Below are 18,435 nucleotides of genomic sequence, written 5' to 3' on the forward strand. Positions count from 1 at the left end.
TTATTACGTTGGTTGTTGTTGATTGCGGTTAACTGAGTTTAATTTAGCTAGATTGATAACTCCAACATAATCGATTAAGGGTGGCGGACTGATTCTAGGGTTCTAGGAATTAGGGTTTAGTTTTCGTTCCTGCTTTCGTTTGTTGCGGCTTTAGGGTTTTGGGTTATCGTGTGCATGGTTGTTTAAAGTTCTGGTTTCACGTGAGAGTTGTTTGTTTAGCTATGGATGTTCGTTCCAAGACTGGTGACGCTACTGCTAGTGTCTTGCATGACCGCGGGAAACCGCCTGACCCGCTGAACAATTTTGCTAATAAACCGACCGACCTAGATGGATCTGATTACTTGAATGAAACGGTGGGTGAGGAGATGCCTACACCGGGTACAGCACCAATTCGTGGGATCGGGTTACGAGTTACTAACATTGAAGGCAACCCTCTACTTCCGAGAAGAGGTATGTTTTCTACGTCGAATGTATCGGTTTTGGATGGGTTGATGAGTATTTCTAAACCTGTGGAAAACTTATTTGCTGCTGGAGTATCTTCGTCGACGACTAGCAAGGATGATAATGCTGGTCAGTGCCATGAGACTCTTTCGTTTGCTAATGTGGTCCAAAGGAATAAGGCGGATGTTAAAGTGAATTTTCGTTCCTTAGAGACGAGTGAGAAACAGGATGGGTGTGATGTGGTCCTTTCTAGGGAATCGGTCAAAGTTGTGCATGATAAGCTTGCTAACACGCTATATGGGTATTTCTTGGGGGACCGGGTTGCTTTTCCCGTGGTGGACTACTTTGTCAGAAATAATTGGAAGCGGTATGGACTGCAGAAGTCAATGATGAATGCCAACGGCTTTTTCTTCTTCAAATTTGCTGATCAAGCAGGTATGCAAAAGGTTCTTACTGAGGGGCCATGGATTATTCGTTCACAGCCGTTATTTTTAGAAGTGTGGTCGCCATCGTTAAAGCTTGAGAAAAAAGAAGTGAAAAAGGTTCAGGTTTGGGTAAAATTCCATGAGGTTCCTCTAGCGGCGTATACGGAGGATGGTTTAAGTCTAATTGCTACAACTATTGGTGTGCCAAAGGCTTTGGTTTCGTTCACCACGTCTATGTGCGTTGATGGTTGGGGGAGAAGCAGCTATGCTCGGGCTCTGGTAGAAATTTCAGCAGATTCTGAACTGAAAGAAGAGTTAACGATTGCGGTTCCTTGTCTTGATGGGGATGGGTTTGTAAAGGAGAAGGTCTACGTTGAATATGAATGGTGTCCTCATAGGTGTGGCCGATGCTGTGTTTTCGGGCACACCCATGAAAATTGTCCTCTGCAGGCGCCTAGCGTGTCAAAAGATAAAAAACAACAACATAAGGGTCCGGGTTATGATAGAAAGATGAAGCAGCCGGTTCAGGATCCTGGTCCGTCAAAGAGGCAATCTACTGTGGATGACGATGGGTATACTACTGTGCTAGGAAAGAAGGCAGCGAAAAAAGTGGGTTTTAATGTCAATAAACCGAAGCCAAAATTTGAATATCGCCCAGTTTCTACTAATCGGAAAGATAACGGGAAGTCTAAATCGGAATCAACTAATGTGGTGTCTCGAAATCCTTTTGATGCTTTGAATGAAGTGAATGAGGAACAAGGCCATAGTAGTAAATCGGCTGGAGATGGTAATGACCCGAGTGCTAATGAGGAACCGGATGGGGGTAGGCCAGATCCGGCCCAAGTAAATCTGGATGATGATGAGCTTGTTGATGATTTTTACGAAGCGGATGGCTATGAAATGGATGGTTTTTTGAGGCAAGGAACTATTAACACTAAAAAAGGGGCAAGCACTCCTTCTTCATCGGTGCTCAATGGTTAGTATCGCCTCGTGGAACATAAGGGGTTTGAACCGCCCCATAAAGCAAACGGAGGTTCGCCATGCCATTAAAGAGTTAAAGTTAAGTTTATGTGCAATTCTTGAATCTCATGTGGAGGTGAGTAATCTGCCTAAAGTGTGTAAGGCTGTTTTTCGGTGGTGGAACTGGACGTCGAATGGGGGCCATTGTGTGAAGGGTACGCGTATTATTGTTGGTTGGAATCCGGCTATTCTTGATGTTATGGTGCTTTCGGAGACTGATCAGGTTATGCATCTCCAAATAATTCTAAAACAGTCTAAGAAAATGTTTTTTTGTTCGGTAATTTATGCAGCAAACTACTATATTAGTCGGAGGGATTTGTGGAAACAGCTTTCTTTGCATAAGAATTTTGTTTGTAATGAACCTTGGGTCATTCTAGGTGATTTTAATTCGGCGTTGAATCTTGAGGATAAATCTATGGGTTGTTCCTCGGTGTCCCTGAGCATGAAAGAATTTCAAGAGTGTGTGGATGAAATTGAGATGGTAGATATAAAACGCACTGGTATCCATTTCACGTGGAATCAGAAACCAAAGAAAGGGATTGGGCTAATGAAAAAGATAGACAGAGTTATGGGAAATCCTCATTTTATAGAAAAGTTTCCGAGTGCTTTTGCTGATTTTCATCCTTCTCGGTTATCGGATCACTGCTCGTGTGTGGTTAGCGTCCCGGATATGGAAAATAGAAAACACCGGCCTTTTAAATTTGCTAATTTTCTGGCGTATAAACCTGATTTTTTGCCGATTGTGGAGAAGGGGTGGGGTATGTCCATTGATGGAGTGTATCAATTTTCAGTTGTTAAAAAGCTTCGTCTGTTGAAATCTCCGTTACGTGCGCTGCTTTATCATCAAGGAAACTTGCATAAAAAAGTTGAAGAGCTTAGAGTTAAGCTTGACCGTATTCAGTGTGATATGGATAAAGATCCGTCTAGTCTTACGCTGCGAGAGGAGGAAGCTATTACTAGAAGTGATTTTCAAACCGCGTTGTTAGACGAAGAGAGGTTTTTGAAGCAAAAATCTAAAGTGGACTGGTTAGCGGCCGGGGATATGAATACGGCCTTCTTCCACTCGACACTCAAGAATAGAGTTCACTATAGCCGTATTGAGGTGATTCGTGATGTTCGAGGGAATGTTTATACGGATGAGATGGTTTCGGGAGCTTTTGTTGATCACTATGAGCACTTTTTGGGCTGCCCGGGTAATCCGACTATTAGTCCGACTCCTGATTTGTTCTCTAAAAAGTTAGAGAGGGATGTTGCTCGCCATATGGTCCGTCCGGTTACTCCTGATGAGGTTAAAAGGGCAATGTTCTCCATGGGTTCGGATAAAGCCCCTGGTCCTGACGGGTTTACAGCGGGTTTTTTTAAGAATGCATGGCCTATTGTTGGTGATGAGGTATCAAAAGCTGTTATAGATTTCTTTGCTACAGGGAAACTTTTAAGGGAATTAAACCACACGCTTATTGTTCTTATTCCCAAGACATCCTCGCCATCTGTGGTTACGGACTATCGTCCGATTGCTTGCTGTAATGTGCTATACAAGTGTATTAGCAAGATTGTTGCTGACAGGATCAAAGGAGTGCTTAATGACATTGTGAGTGTCAACCAGTCGGCTTTCGTTCCAGGTAGAAAAATTTCCGATAACATTCTGTTAACTCAAGAGTTGATGCATAATTATCATAGAAACATCGGCCCCCCTAAATGTGCGTTTAAAGTGGACATCCAGAAAGCTTACGATACTGTTGATTGGGCGTTTCTAAAGAACATTTTGGTGGGTTTTGGGTTTCATAGCAGCATGGTTCATTGGATCATGGTTTGTGTTTCCACGACCACGTTTTCGGTTTGTATTAATGGTGATGTTCATGGTTTTTTCAAGGGTAAGAGGGGGTTGCGTCAGGGAGATCCTATCTCTCCATATCTTTTTACCCTTGTGATGGAGATCCTCACGGCTATTCTTCAGCAGACGGTAAGGATAGACTCTTCGTTTAAGTTCCATATCAGGTGCGAACGTCAGCAGATTATAAACCTGTGTTTTGCGGATGACTTATTTATTTTCGCTAGGGGCGAGATTGCGTCGGCTAGATGTATAATGAAAGCGCTCAATTCTTTTTCTAAGATGTCGGGTTTGGCGCCTAATGTCCAGAAAAGTACAGTATTTTTCTCTAATGTTCCATCGTTTGTTAAAACTGCTATTCTGAATATAATGCCGTTTATTGAGGGGTCGTTGCCAGTGAGATACTTGGGAGTTCCTCTTATATCGTCTAAGTTATTGTACAAAGACTGCCAGGTGTTGGTGGAGAAGCTTGGAAAACGTATTATGCATTGGAGGAATAAATTACTTTCGTTTGCAGGTAGACTGCAACTTATTACTTCGGTATTGTCTTCTCTGCATGTTTACTGGTCTTCAGTGTTTATCCTGCCTGCTCGAGTCGTCTCTAGCCTGGAAGCTTTGATGCGTAATTTTCTATGGTCTCATGACAGTTCGTTCCAGAGGGGCAGGGCAAAGGTTTCTTGGAATACTGTTTGTGTTCCTAAGTATGAGGGTGGGTTGGGGATTCGTCGTATTGGTGATGTTAATAAGGCCCTTATCTCTGCGCACATATGGAGCATTTTATCTAAACGTGAATCGTTATGGGTTGATTGGGTTCATTCGTACAGGTTACGAGGTAAAAGTTTCTGGGCTTGTAATACCCCTTCTTCTTGTTGCTGGTCGTGGAGGAAAATTATTCAACTTCGGCCGGAAATGAGGAGTTTTGTTTGGGCTGAGATTGGGAATGGTTTATCGACTTCAGCTTGGTTCGACTCGTGGAGCAATATAGGTCCGTTGTTTCAATTTTTTACTCCGAGACAAATTGCAAATGCAGGTTTCAGTTTGGATGCCAAGGTGGCTGATTTATGGTTAAATTCTTCGTGGGGTTGGCCGATTGAGTGGAGACATCGTCTCCCGGCTCTTAATCAGATTGATACTCGATCTATTCAGCCGGCTAAGGAAGACAAGTTTTTGTGGCGTCAAGGGGATCACCTTCATGAGTTTTCAACGGCTCGGGCTTGGGATTCCTTTAGACATCGAGAGGTGGAGGTAGAGTGGTGCCGTATTGTTTGGTTCAGTCAATGCATCCCTCGCCATGCGTTCTTAATGTGGCTTATTATGAGACGTAAGTTACTCACTCAAGATAAGATTTTAAGCTGGGATATCTCGCGGAGAAAAAACATGAACATGATGTGCTGTTTGCTTTGTTACGCAAATCATGATTCTCATAACCATCTGTTCTTCGAGTGTAAATTCTCGGATCAGGTTTGGCACAAAGTTAGACATAAAGCGGGTATGGAGTCGGTTGCTTCTAAGTGGGATGACATTGTTAATTGGCTTGTAACTCGGTCCAGGTCGAAATCAGCTGGAAGCTATGTTGCAAGATTATTGGTAGCCGCCACTGCGTATCTCATTTGGCAGGAGCGTAATGCGAGATTATTCAAGAATGAGTTGAGACCACCAGAAGCTATTATTGATCTTATTTTCCAACAGGTCCGATATAAATTGATGGGAGCGAAGCTAAAGAATTGTGAAAATGTCCGAAGGCTTCTTGGCGAATGGGGAATCATTGGAGTTAACCTTCATGAAGATGGTGGCTGATTGAGTCGTTTTTGATTGCTTTGTGCTAGAGTTTAGTCTAGTTGTTTTCCAGTTTGGTGGTGTTTATGTGTTTTTCATTTTGTTTTACTTTCATGGGGCATGTCCCATGTTTGAACTAGTGTAGGTTCTCTACACTACTTGTGCTTTGTTGATTGTCAATATATAGAATCACCGGGGTAACCCTTTACCCAAAAAAAAACTTGGTCACCTACCACATCCCACGAATGTTTAAAGAAAGCCGAGGTATATCCATCCGGACCTGGAGCCTTGTTCTCACCAATTCCAAACATAGCTTTTTTAACCTCATCTCGGGTAACCGACCGGACCATATTATTAGCAGAAAATTCATTCAAAGAGTTAGCACAAAGATCGTCGAAATCAAAATCCTCCACCTGATAATCCATACCCAAAAAATTCGTATAATGGTTAAGAAAAGCCGATGGAACTTGATCACCCTCAAAATGGTTCCCATGAGCATCCAAAATGCTCGAGATTTTGTTTCTGGCGTTCCTACTTTGCACACATTTATGAAAGAATCTCGTGTTTGCATCCCCCGTACACAACCATTCAACCTTGGCTTTTTGCTTAAGGAAGCACTCCTCATCATAGGCAGTAGTTTGGAAATCATGAAGACATGAGGCAAGCTCGTCCCGAAGTAACGAATCCAAGGGATTTGCATCCACTTGGTTCTGAACATTGTCAAGTTTAACCCGCAAATCAGCAACCTTTTTATGCAAGTTACCTTGCTGAAAAAGGATTTTGCGAAATCGAGGCTTCAAGTTTCTCATCTTTTTTACTACCGCAAACATGGAATGACCTTGAATCTCCTTGGCCCACTCGGATGAAACCGCCTGCCTAAACTCGACTTTGGAAACGATAAAATTCGGAAATTTGAATGGCTTCGGTTTAGAGTTAGTAGCCGAAGAAACCTTGAATATACACGGAGCATGGTCCGACAAGCGGGGCGGTTTAAACAAGGCATAACCATTCGGAAAAAAATCCAGGGACTTTAAATTACCCATCACCCGATCCAGTTTCTTCATAACTCCAATACCCTCTCTAGGCTTTTGGTTCCACGTAAAGTGTATGCCATGGCTCGGAATGTCTATCAATTCAGTCTCCTTAACACATTCATAGAACTCCCTCATGCCAATCGAATGATTCGAGGGGCCAGACAGACAATCTTCCATATTGAGAGCAACATTAAAATCCCCCATGACGATCCATGGCTTATCACGAGCCAAAGCATTAAAATTGCAAAGGTCCTCCCAAAGAGCACGACGATCATGGTATTTGTTTTCCGCATAAACAAAGGAGCAGAAAAAAATTCTATTATCAGCTTTTATCAAAACTTGAGAATGCATCACCTGGTCAGTCTGCGAAATCACCATAATATCAACCGCATCAGTATTCCACCCAAGAATAATTCTAGTACCTCTGGAACATAATCCCCCATTCGAAGTCCAACTCCAGCCACCAAAAACTTTATTACATATAACAGAAAGTTTATTAATATGGATGTGTGATTCTAGAATAGCACAAATACTCAGTTTGTTTTCAGCAATTAAAACCCGAACCTCAGCTTGTTTAAGGGGCCGGTTCAAGCCCCTAATATTCCAAGCCGCTACACTATCCATGTAAACCCGTAAAACCGGGAGTGCTTGCCCCCTCAGCATTGTTTCCAAGAGACGTGTTGCTCATAAATTTCGACATTTCCGTAGGCACAACCTCAACGACTTCTTCCTCATAACCCTCAACCGTACTATTGGGACCAACCACTTTTTTCTCCGTAGCCTTTACATTACCAAGAGGATTAGCATCATCCCCATCTGATTTAGACAAAACTTCAAAAGGGTTGTTCGTCACTACATTAGCCTTTACAGTAGAATCCTGTTTATCATTTTTCGTACCTGACGTGCTAGCACCCGAGTTACCTGGTTTCGGCCTATACACAAAATTTGCCCTCTGTTTCTTTTGCAAAACCCCTTTTCTAGCCATCTTCCTCTGATCAGTAATGAAACCCTCATCATCAATAACAACCTGCTTAGCTTTTGGAGCCACATTCTTAGGACAAGCTTGATCACTATGACCAAAAACACAGCAGGTCGAGCACCTCTGAGGTTTCCATTCGTATTCGACCTTCACTTTCTGAGTAACATACCCCTCCTCATCAAGCTTCAGAATTGCAACCGTAATATAGTCTTTTAGATCGTTATCCGCACTAATTTCAATTAACGCACGAGCAAAACTACTTCTCCCCCAATTATCAACACACATATCAGCCGTATATCCATCCAACCGTTTAGGAGTACCCAACTTAGACGCTAATAAACTCAGCCCATCATCAGTGTAAATAGCAATAGGAACATTGTGGAGTTTCACCCAAACCGGAACCGACTTAATGCACTCCTTTCTGAGACTGACCGATGGTGACCAAACATTCAAGAAAAGAGGGACTTTTCTAATTAACCATGGACCTCCTTCAAGCACCTTCATCATCCCCTCCTTGGAGTCGAACTTGAAAAAGAAGAACCCGTCAGCGTTCATCATGATCTTTACAAACCCATGTTTAGACCAAACATTTTTTGCATAGTATTCCACAACCGGAAACGGCAACCGATTGCCCAAGAAATAACCATACAAAACATTTTCAAACTTATCCTGGACCTTTTGGATTACCTCACGAGGAATAAGAACATCCGCATCCTTAACCGATTCTGTAGCATCTAGCTTCCTGAAGTTAACCTCTCTTTTCAGCGATTTCTGCGTTTTAACCTTATCAGCATACGAAAAGATAGATGCATCATTGACCACTGAATTCGGTATAGGATTATCTTGGCTATCCAAGTTAGCAGCCGACGACCCGCCACCATAATCCCACGAGGAAGGCAAATCCACCGGTTTAGAGATTTTAAACAACCCATCAATGACTGAAACATTACTCGTAGAGAACATACCACGACGAGGCAGCAGTGGATTACCTTCAATATTAGTGACTCTCAAACCAATCCCACGTATCGGAGGAGTCTTATCATCAATCCCAGGGGTCTGTTGAGTCAAAGGTGTCATCCCGCCACTTTCACCTTCCATGCATGCAAAAGAAAAACCCCTATGCAGCCGACAATGAATCCCAACAAGTCAAGAAACCCTATGCGGCAAACAAAAAGGAAACAATCACAAAACCCTAGTCAGCCGAACGAAAGACAACACGCTCGAAAGATCAGAATCCGAAGACAAGAACACAATAGCCCGAACTCCCTTAAACCCTAGAACAAAACCTCAACGCTTGATCGATTAATCCGGTGTCATCAATCTAGCTAAATTAAACTCAGTTAACCGCAATCAATGGCAACCAGATTAATAAATTAGGGTATCAGAATATGTTTCTAGAGCGGCGATTGTAGAAAAATGTTTATGTCTAATGTAAATCATGAATTGTTTAATGCAACTCATGTAATGTGTATATCAATGTCAAAATGTTTATGTCTAATGTAAATCATGAATTGTGTATATAAATGTCAAAATGTTCCATGGCTTATCTCGCATGTCAAAATGTTTATGTATGGTAAGTGAAATATATCAACTAAACCATATGTTAAATGCACAAAAACAAGGTATTGAAGTAAAACATGGTTTAAATCAAAGTTATGTTTTGTGGAATAAATGCATGCTATACTGATATAAACATCTATGCGGTATTGTTAAAATTCATACATCCAAGCCTTGCGACAGTAGAATAAACCCTAGCACAAAGTCTAAGGTCCACCTAGAAATGTATTCGGATTCGGTCATTCCTTCCAATCCAAACAAACCCGGGATTTCAGGAATGGGAGTTGTCAAGTCCTATGGTACCACTACCTACTACCGAGCGGCATGATCGGTGTTAATGAATGTACATTGTCCCATTTAAACAAACCAAATGTCATACCAAAACGTAAGCATGTGATGAATAAATATACTAAGTACGCACACAATGGGAATACATAGCATAAAATGTAATGTAAAACAATGTACTAAGTACGCACACAATGGGCATACATAGCATAAAATGTAATGTAAAACAATGTACTAAGTACGCACACAATGGGCATGTGACACCCCCAGGAAACCAGTAAACGATGCAACTCAACTAGCTTCCTCAGGAACCGCATGCTAAATTTTGGGACGAAATTTCTTTCAAGTTGGGGATAATGTGACAACCCGTAACTTCAGTTTAATGCCTTAACCTAGCATAGTTAATTTTGTCATGCAATCATTTAGCATTGTTGGAATTATGTGTTACTTTATGGTGATTTGACAAATACATGAGAACTTTGTGCCTTGACTGTAAATTATATGTTGTGTGTGTTTTTTATGTAAAAGATGATACCTAAGGGTGAGTAGAGTAGTTAGTGAAACCTTAATAACCCCTAACCCTAACCCCTCTCACAAATCATTATACGTATTGTCAATCTTCCTCTACAATCATCTCCTGCAATCATCTTTTCATCATCCTTGGTGGCACAAGCTCTCAATCATCACTTTTGATCTCTCTTTTCATCTAGAATCAATCTAAGGTAAACGTTTAATGATTGTTTGTTGTTAATAATTGGTTATTTGATTCATACAAACCCTAGTTCTCCTAACAATGGTTCTGTGTTTATTGATCATCCTGATTATTGTGAAATGGTTTGTGAATAGTTGTGTAATCACTTGCCTGACATTAAGATGCCTGATATGTTAGAGGTGTTGATTGTTGATTAGATTACAGCATTGCCAATGTATGAAAATTAGGGTTTTTGATCGTAACTTGCAATGTAACTGTTCCATTGAAAATTGTATATTGGTTTTGGAAATCACGCATGTTGTTAACTCGGAGTTAAGGGTCAGGGTTTTGTGAAGTCACATGGTCTGAATTTTTGTATGGAACACATAGTCTGAGCTTTGTATTAAACACATGGTCTGAGTTTGTATGGAACACATAGTCTGAGTTTTGTAAATAATGTATGGGGTCCGAGTTTTTGCCATGGTCCGAGTTTTGTTAAGGGTAAACAAGGTCCGAACTTTATAAAGGGTAAACATGGTCCGAGTTTTTGTGAGGAGGCTTGATCCGAGTTTTATGATGAATCATGGTGTCCGAATTTTATAAGGGATGAATGGTCCGAGCTTTGTAGGGGATGTATGGTCCGAGCTTTAGGGGATGTATGGTCTGAGTTTTGTTAATGTTTATATAGTCCGAGTTTGTTGATGCTTGTAAGGTCCAAGTTTAATAACATTCAGAGCTTGAATCAGGTTAAATGTTGAATGAAAAACACTTATCCTGCCACTGTATGTTACCGTATGTTACTGTATGTTACTGTATATTACTGTATGTTACTGTATGTTACTGTATATTACTGTATGTTACTGGATGATACTGGATGATACTGTATGTATGAACAATCTATGTCATGTCATTATGTAAACAATTATCACACGAAACACAGTTGTTTGGACACCAAGGAATTGTAAACCTTAATTGAACGTAAACACTTATATTGAGTTTATGTGCAATGTACCTTAGGTCGCATGAAACGGACCTAACCATTAATTAACACTAGAAGCACAATAACATACCGAGCAAACCAAGGTGAGTTCACACTCTTACCAAGCCATGGGATACCCGGTGAGAAGGGAATGGGATTGAAGGAAAAGGATTGATGAGTTATTTGGATTTACACTGTTACTAGACTATCTACCATCGTCCTCGGTTGCGAAGGACCCTTACGTAAAACCTACGTAATACTTGTGCTTACTACTGTCCTCAGGGTTCGAGGGACACTTACGTAAAACCTACGTAAACTCATACATACTACTGTCCTAGGGTTATGAAGGACACTTACGTAAAACCTACGTAAACCCCCGCGTACCACTGTTCTCGGGATAAGAAGGACACTTACGTAAAACCTACGTAAACCTCGTACGTACTACTGTTCTCGGGTTAAGAAGAACACTTATGGTTACTTCTAGTCTGGTGTATATGCAACTATGGGAAGCCCCCACTAATAGAACATACTATCGGCCTAGTAGAGCCACATGTTACGAAACAAACTTACTATTACGAACTTACTTACTGTGAACTCGCTCAACTAGTTGTTGACCCTCTGTTACATGTCTTGCAGGACCATAGGTACTCATGGAGCTTGCACGGGAGGCGCGGTCTTGTGGACATGGATTGTGGGTGTTTCGATGAAAACATTATGACTCTTTAAACTTAACACTTGTGTTGGATTTTTCATACTATGCTTCCGCTACTTATACTATGTTTTGAAATGAACACCAATTGTATTGTGATGAATTACATTTACACTTACTTATTATTGTGTTGGATTGGTGGCTTGATCCTGGTCATGTCACGCCTCTAAGCGGTGGTACTCCGCGTGTGGATTTTGGGGGTGTGACAGATTGGTATCAGAGCCATTTGTAACATTTGTGCTCGAAATCATTATGAACAGTTCAATTATCAATAAAACAATGTTATTTGATCCCAATGTTTGTTTGGTTGTGTTTTACATTTTTCATGTTTTGACTTTTGTTCGATTTTAAACTCTACATCACTTTCTGGAGAATTATACGCAAACTGGTGCGTAAACGTACTCAGTTTAATGCGACAAATACTCCGGAACATCAACATATACTCAACATACCCTAAATAACCTTTACATAACTTAGAAATGAGTTTTGAAGGCCTTGGTATGGCAAAAACAAGTTAATTCGCTTACAGGGACTAAACTTGACAAACTGCGAAAGTATGCCAATTTGAACTGTAACAAACATTCCGGAATATGACCATAAGTTAAACACACCTTAAATATCCTTTACATAGCTTAGAAATACGCTTTGAGAGGTTCGGTGTGCTAAAATAAACTTTTGGGTCATTCAGGGACTAAAAGTGTCAAAAAGTGCACAAGTTTGCATTTTCGCGCATAACTTACGTTCTGAATACATCCGGAGATCCAAAAATTTATGTAAGCATTATAATATTATGTTTAAAGGTTTGGCTTGTCAAAAATCCATTCGTCGCGCAATTTGGATCATTTTTCGCGCTTATGCGCATTCCGTCGTAATTAACCGAACATCGCGATCGTATGACCAAACGAACCAACATCCGGCATATTTTTGAGCATGTTTCATGTCCTCAATGTTTAGGCATCATTTTAGGGCCTTAAAGATCGCTTAACGGGCCTTGAATGTGTCGGAAATGGCCTTAAACCATAACAGGGACCTAACCTGTCATTTCTGAAACTTGGGTTCTGATCTGGACTCCCAGGCGGGGCACGTAAGACCATGTCCAAATCTTACGTGGGCCGCGTCAGCCCTGCAGATGCCGAAACTCGTTTTTTTGCTGTTTTTGGCCTTTCAATCACTCCAAAGGGCAATGCCCCTTCACAATCTCTGGAGTTAGGGTCATAATGTGATACCACAACATCTTGACAAGTGTACGAATGAGATCATGGCACGAAATTCAAGAAACGATCCTAACGGTTTTGCTTTTCCTATAAATACCCCCCCATTTGGTGTAAAACCCACAAAACTGATCAAAGAGCTCTAAGTTGATGCCATTGCTTCATACCTGAGCTCCTGGATCAAGTTTAGCTTTCGGGGACCCTTCGTAAGTGTTCTTTCGTTCTTTTAATCGCTTTCTAGTGCTAAAGTCAAAGTTTGACTTTCTGCGTTGACCAGCTTATGGTCAACACGAAGTTCATTGGAACTCCATAAGGTGAGCATGATCACGATGGTTATAGTCGGTAGTGACTATACCTACTGATTACCACGTTATCTAGGCTCACTGACGAGTCGTAGTTTCGGCCAAAATGCGCATTCTTGCGTATTTTGTAACCAAACTACTCGTGAGTATCAAAACCGTTTGTTTTGATACCAAACCTGTTTTCTAAACTTAGTTAAGCATGTTCTAACATGCTTAGCTCGTCACTTTTAGTTTAGTGCTTATATAGGGTCGTAAGGTAAGCGATCTAAACAATCGCTTACACTTTCGAACCCGACTCATTTGGTCGATCATTAGGATCCGACCAAACACATTAGGTGACCATAGCTGTAACCTTCCGAGGTTATACCTTATGGTCACAATGTTATGTGACATCTGTGCTTGTAATCATTGTAAACAGTTCAGTTATCAATGAAATAAAGTTATTTGATACCAATGTTTTTTTATTTGTGTTTGATGTTTTTCATGTTTTGACTTTTATTCGATTTCAAACTCTATATCGCTTTCTGGAGAATTATACGCAAACTGGTGCGAAAATGTAATCAGTTATATGCAACAAATACTCCGGAACATCAATTTATGCTTAACATACCTTAAATAACCTTTACATAACTTAGAAAAAAGTTTTGAAGGCTTTGGTATGGCAGAAATCAAGTTAATTCGCTTACAGGGACTAAAATTGACAAACTGCGAAAATATGCCGATTTGAACTGTGACGAATATTCCGGAACATGCCCATAAGTTAAACACACCCTAAATATCCTTTACATAGCTTAGAAATAGGCTTTGAGGGGTTCGGTGTGCTAAAATAAACTTTTGGGTCATTCAGGGACTAAAAGCGTCAAAAAGTGCATAAGTTTGGATTTTCGCGCATAACTTACGTTCTGATTACATCCGGACATCCAAAAATTTATGTAAGCATTAAAATATTATGTTTTAATGTTTGGCATGAGAAAAATCCATTCGTCGCGCAATTTGGATCGTTTTTCGCGCTTATGCGCATTCCGTCGTAATTAAGCGAACATCGCGATCGTACGACCAAACGAACCGACATCCGAGATATTTTTGAACATGTTTTGAGTTCCCTATACTTTAACTTCATTTTAGAGGCTTGAAATAAGGTTAACGGGCCTTAAACGTGTCGAAAATGGACTTAAAAGCATGCAGGGGCTAAAACTGTCATTTCTGAAAGTTGTGCTGATCAGACAAGCTCAGGCGGCCCGCCTGAGTTTGTGTGTATCCTGATGCGGGCCGCATGGCCTCCCCAGATGTGCAATTTTGTTGCAAACAGCTGTTTGCAGCTGTTTAGCACTTCAAAACCACTTGCAAATGGTTTTTAACAATCCTAGGGGCTCCCATGGGTTTGTAATTCAGTGGGTGTGTGTTGTACGGCTCAGATTAAACGCTTGGGGAACAAGAAACGATCTTAACGGTTCCATGTTTCCTATAAATACCCAACCCCAACTTCATTCAAACCCACTTGATTCTGAGATTTTCTCTAAGTTGGAGTTATAAACACTTCATACCTGAGAAATACTCGGAAATCAATCTTGCGGGGACCTTCTGTAAGTATTCTTTCGCGTTTTTCGTTCGTTTTAGCGTTTAAAGTCAAACTGCGTTTGACTTTCTGCATTGACCAGTTTATGGTCAACGCGAAGTTCGTTTGAACTTCATAACGTGAGCGTAATCACGATGGTTATAGTCCCTAGTAACTATACCTACTGATTACCACGTTATCTAGGCTCAGTGACGAGTCGTAGTTTCGGCCAAAATGCGTTTTCTCGCGTATTTTGTAACCAAACTACTCTAGGGTATTAAAACCGTTTGTTTTAATACCAAACCTGTTTTCTAACATTATTAAACATGTTCTAGCATGTTTAGCTCGTCGCTTTTAGATTTGTGCTTGTTTAGGGTCGTAAATGTATCTAATCAATCGCTTATGCTTACGAACCCGACCCATTTGGTCGATCATTAGGATCCGACCAAACACTTTAGGTGACCATAGTTGTATAGGGAATAACCTTCCGAGGTTATACCTTATGGTCACGACGTTTATGTAGTTGTATGATAAGTAGTTCTTATGCCTTAGGTAAATTACCAAAATACCCTTTTTACGCCCAAATTCATTTTAAGCCTATGTAACATAATTTTTGGTATGTCAAGAAAAAAAGGCTCTGGGCGATTTTGGCTCTCCTTAGAAACCCTAGTTTTGTTCGTTCATTCTGATCTTATTCTTGATTGATCTGGGTTAGCAATTGTGGTGTTGTCGATCCTTCTGAGTAAGGATTCTAGACTTCTACCGTGGTTCCTAATCTTTTGAAATCAGGTTTAGGGTTTGCTTCTTTTCGTTTTTGCTACTAGGGTTTACTGCCAAATCGTTCTGGTTGATCTTGCTGTCATTATTCTGGTTCGTTGATTCTTGCTGTTTGGTGGCGGATTAGGGATTTTATCTATCCAAGATTGCTGTCTGCGGATAGGGTTCTTAATTCGCGCAGGATTCTTTTGGCGGCTGATTAGGGTTTCTCTAACCTATTTAGCTAATTTTACGTGTGCATGTGATTAGTTTTCTAAGAAGATGAGTTCTGAACCACCGGACATTAATGACGCTTATTTTATACCACCATCTCTGAATGCTGATCACCGTAATGTGTATGGGAAGCCGTCAACTGTTCCGCTTAAAAGTAATGTTGATAGAGTTGGGGAAATTGGTGGTAAGATGTATGGTACGAAGGGTTTTTCTGCCAGGAGTATTAACATTGATGGCAATCCGTTAGCTCCGAGACGTGGGGTTATAAGGAATAATGAGCAGGAGCCGAAACCAATTAATGTTATTGACGAGCTTGAGAAGATTACTGTTCCAGTCCAGCTCCAGAGTAGTATTGAATAGATCCTTGATGATAATCCGGAAAGTAGCACCAAGTCTGGGTCATACGCTGATATGGTTAAGCAAAAGGAATCGCTGAAGCGGGAAGTAAACTTCAGGAAGCTAGAAGGGTCGGAAAAGGTTCAGGATGCGGATGTAGTTATTCCTCGCGAGGTAATTAGAAAAGCTCAGGAAAAACTTGACAACGTTTTGTTTGGTTATTTCTTGGGGAATAGGCTTCCTTTTCCGGTAGTGGATTATTATGCAAAGAATGCCTGGTCAAAATTTGGTTTCGTTAAAGCGATGATGAACTCTTCGGGTTTCTTTTTCTTTAAATTCGAGTCAAAGGAGGGTATGGATAAGGTTCTTGATGCGGGGCCGTGGCTAATCAGGAAGGTGCCTTTATTTCTGAACGTCTGGTCTCCATCTATAAGCCTCAAAAAAGAGGGTATTAAATCAGTTCCGGTGTGGGTTAAATTACATAATGTACCGATAGCGGTTTACACGGATGATGGGCTCAGCTTACTAGCGTCAAAATTAGGAGTCCCAAAGAGATTAGATTCTTATACTGCGGACATGTGTGTTGAGAACTGGGGGAGGAGTAGCTTTGCCAGGGCCCTAATTGAACTCAATGCGGAGAGTGAGATAAAAGATCATATCACTATTTCTATTCCGAAACTTGATGAGGAGGGATATTTAATGGAAAGAGTGGATGTGGAATATGAATGGAAACCATTAAGGTGCTCTTTGTGCTGTGTATTCGGACATAATGACCAGAATTGTAGTAAGAATGTTCAAAGCAAAAAGAACCAGGTGGTTATTGATGATGACGGTTTTATTTCGGATAGGAGGAAAACGATTAAATTGAGACCAGTGCAGAAAAACCAAAAGCCGAGGCTTATCTATAAGCCTAAGATGAGCACAACAGGGCCGAGTACTTCAGGTACAAAAGACGATTTGCTGAATAATGATAAAACTAGTAACGTTAGTACAAAGAACTCGTTTGAGGTGCTTTCAAAGAATGATGGAAATGTGGAGGACTTAAATCCTGATGACGGGTTTGAAACTAGACCGAGTATGAATAATGCTAGTGGGAGCCAAATGCACATGGATGATGAGGTAGTGGACTTGAATCCTACTGAAATGTCTAAGTTCATGAGGAATGATAACAGGAAAGATAAATCTGAGGGGGCAAGCACTCCCGGTCAAGACAGTTTGAATGGATAGCATCGCGGTGTGGAATGTTAGGGGTTTGAACCAACCCCTGAAACAAAATGAGGTTCGGATCCTTATGTCGGAAAAAAAGTTGGTCGTTTGTGCCATTCTTGAATCTCATGTTGATATCATGAAGCTTGATAAAGTCTGTAAAGGGGTCTTTAGGAATTGGAGTTGGACGTCTAATGGTAGTTTATGTGATCGTGGCACTAGAATAATTTTGGGTTGGAATGCAGATGATGTTGATGTCATGGTTCTGTCTCAAACGGACCAGGTTATTCATGTTCAACTGCGGTACAAGGTTTGTATGAAAGTTCTCTTTTGTTCTTTTGTGTACGCGAAGAATAATTATCAGGATAGACGAGGGCTTTGGGATAATCTGTGCAAGCATAAGGGCTTATGTCATAATAAGCCATGGGTAGTCATGGGAGACTTTAACTCAGCGCTACATCACGAAGACTCTATATGCGGTTCGTCCACTCAAACTATTAGTATGCGAGAGTTTTATGATTGTGTGCAGACTACGGAGTTGGTTGATATTACGGGTCATGGGTTGCATTTTACGTGGAACCAGAAGCCTAAGGAAGGAATTGGGTTGATGAAAAAGATTGACTGGGTGATGGGTAATATGGAATTCTTAGAGACATGGCCGGATGCTTTTGCTATTTATCATACTTTCCGTGTTTCTGATCATACTCCGTGTATTCTAAAGATGGGAAAGTCTACAAAGGCTAAGCCAAAACCTTTTAAATTTGCGAATTTTATCACGTCTAAACCAGAATTCAGGTCCTCGGTTCAGCAGGAATGGGGAAAAACGATTAGGGGGGTGGCTATGTATTCGGTTACTAACAAACTCAAGAATCTGAAGCCGGTGTTGCGGAGAATTTTGTTTCGACAAGGTAATCTGCATGACAAAGTGGCTGAGTTGAGAAGTAAATTGGATGAAGTCCAAAAATTGATTGATGTGAATCCACTTAATAGAGAGCTGAGAAATATGGAAGCTGAATACTTAAAGGAATTCAAATCAGCGGCGTATGATGAGGAATGCTTTCTTAAACAAAAGGCCAAAGTGGAATGGTTATGTGCAGGGGACTCGAACACT

The 18,435-nt window shown here is 40.9% G+C and overlaps 2 protein-coding genes across 2 annotated transcripts; both read left to right on the forward strand.

Annotated features, from left to right (window-relative positions):
• Positions 1 to 221: 221 nt before the first annotated feature.
• On the forward strand, positions 222 to 5,511 carry LOC110891374. Its single transcript, XM_022139074.1, has 2 exons — positions 222 to 1,842; positions 2,177 to 5,511. The coding sequence occupies exons 1-2, from the start codon at positions 222 to 224 to the stop codon at positions 5,509 to 5,511; spliced, it is 4,956 nt and encodes a 1,651-aa protein (XP_021994766.1).
• A 10,682-nt stretch (positions 5,512 to 16,193) lies between these two features.
• Positions 16,194 to 17,345, forward strand: LOC110891390. The gene has a single exon (XM_022139082.1). It carries the CDS (start codon positions 16,194 to 16,196, stop codon positions 17,343 to 17,345), a length of 1,152 nt encoding a protein of 383 aa, XP_021994774.1.
• Positions 17,346 to 18,435: the final 1,090 nt, after the last annotated feature.

This window comes from Helianthus annuus, chromosome 2 (assembly GCF_002127325.2).
Source record: "Helianthus annuus cultivar XRQ/B chromosome 2, HanXRQr2.0-SUNRISE, whole genome shotgun sequence".
NCBI lineage: Eukaryota > Viridiplantae > Streptophyta > Magnoliopsida > Asterales > Asteraceae > Helianthus > Helianthus annuus.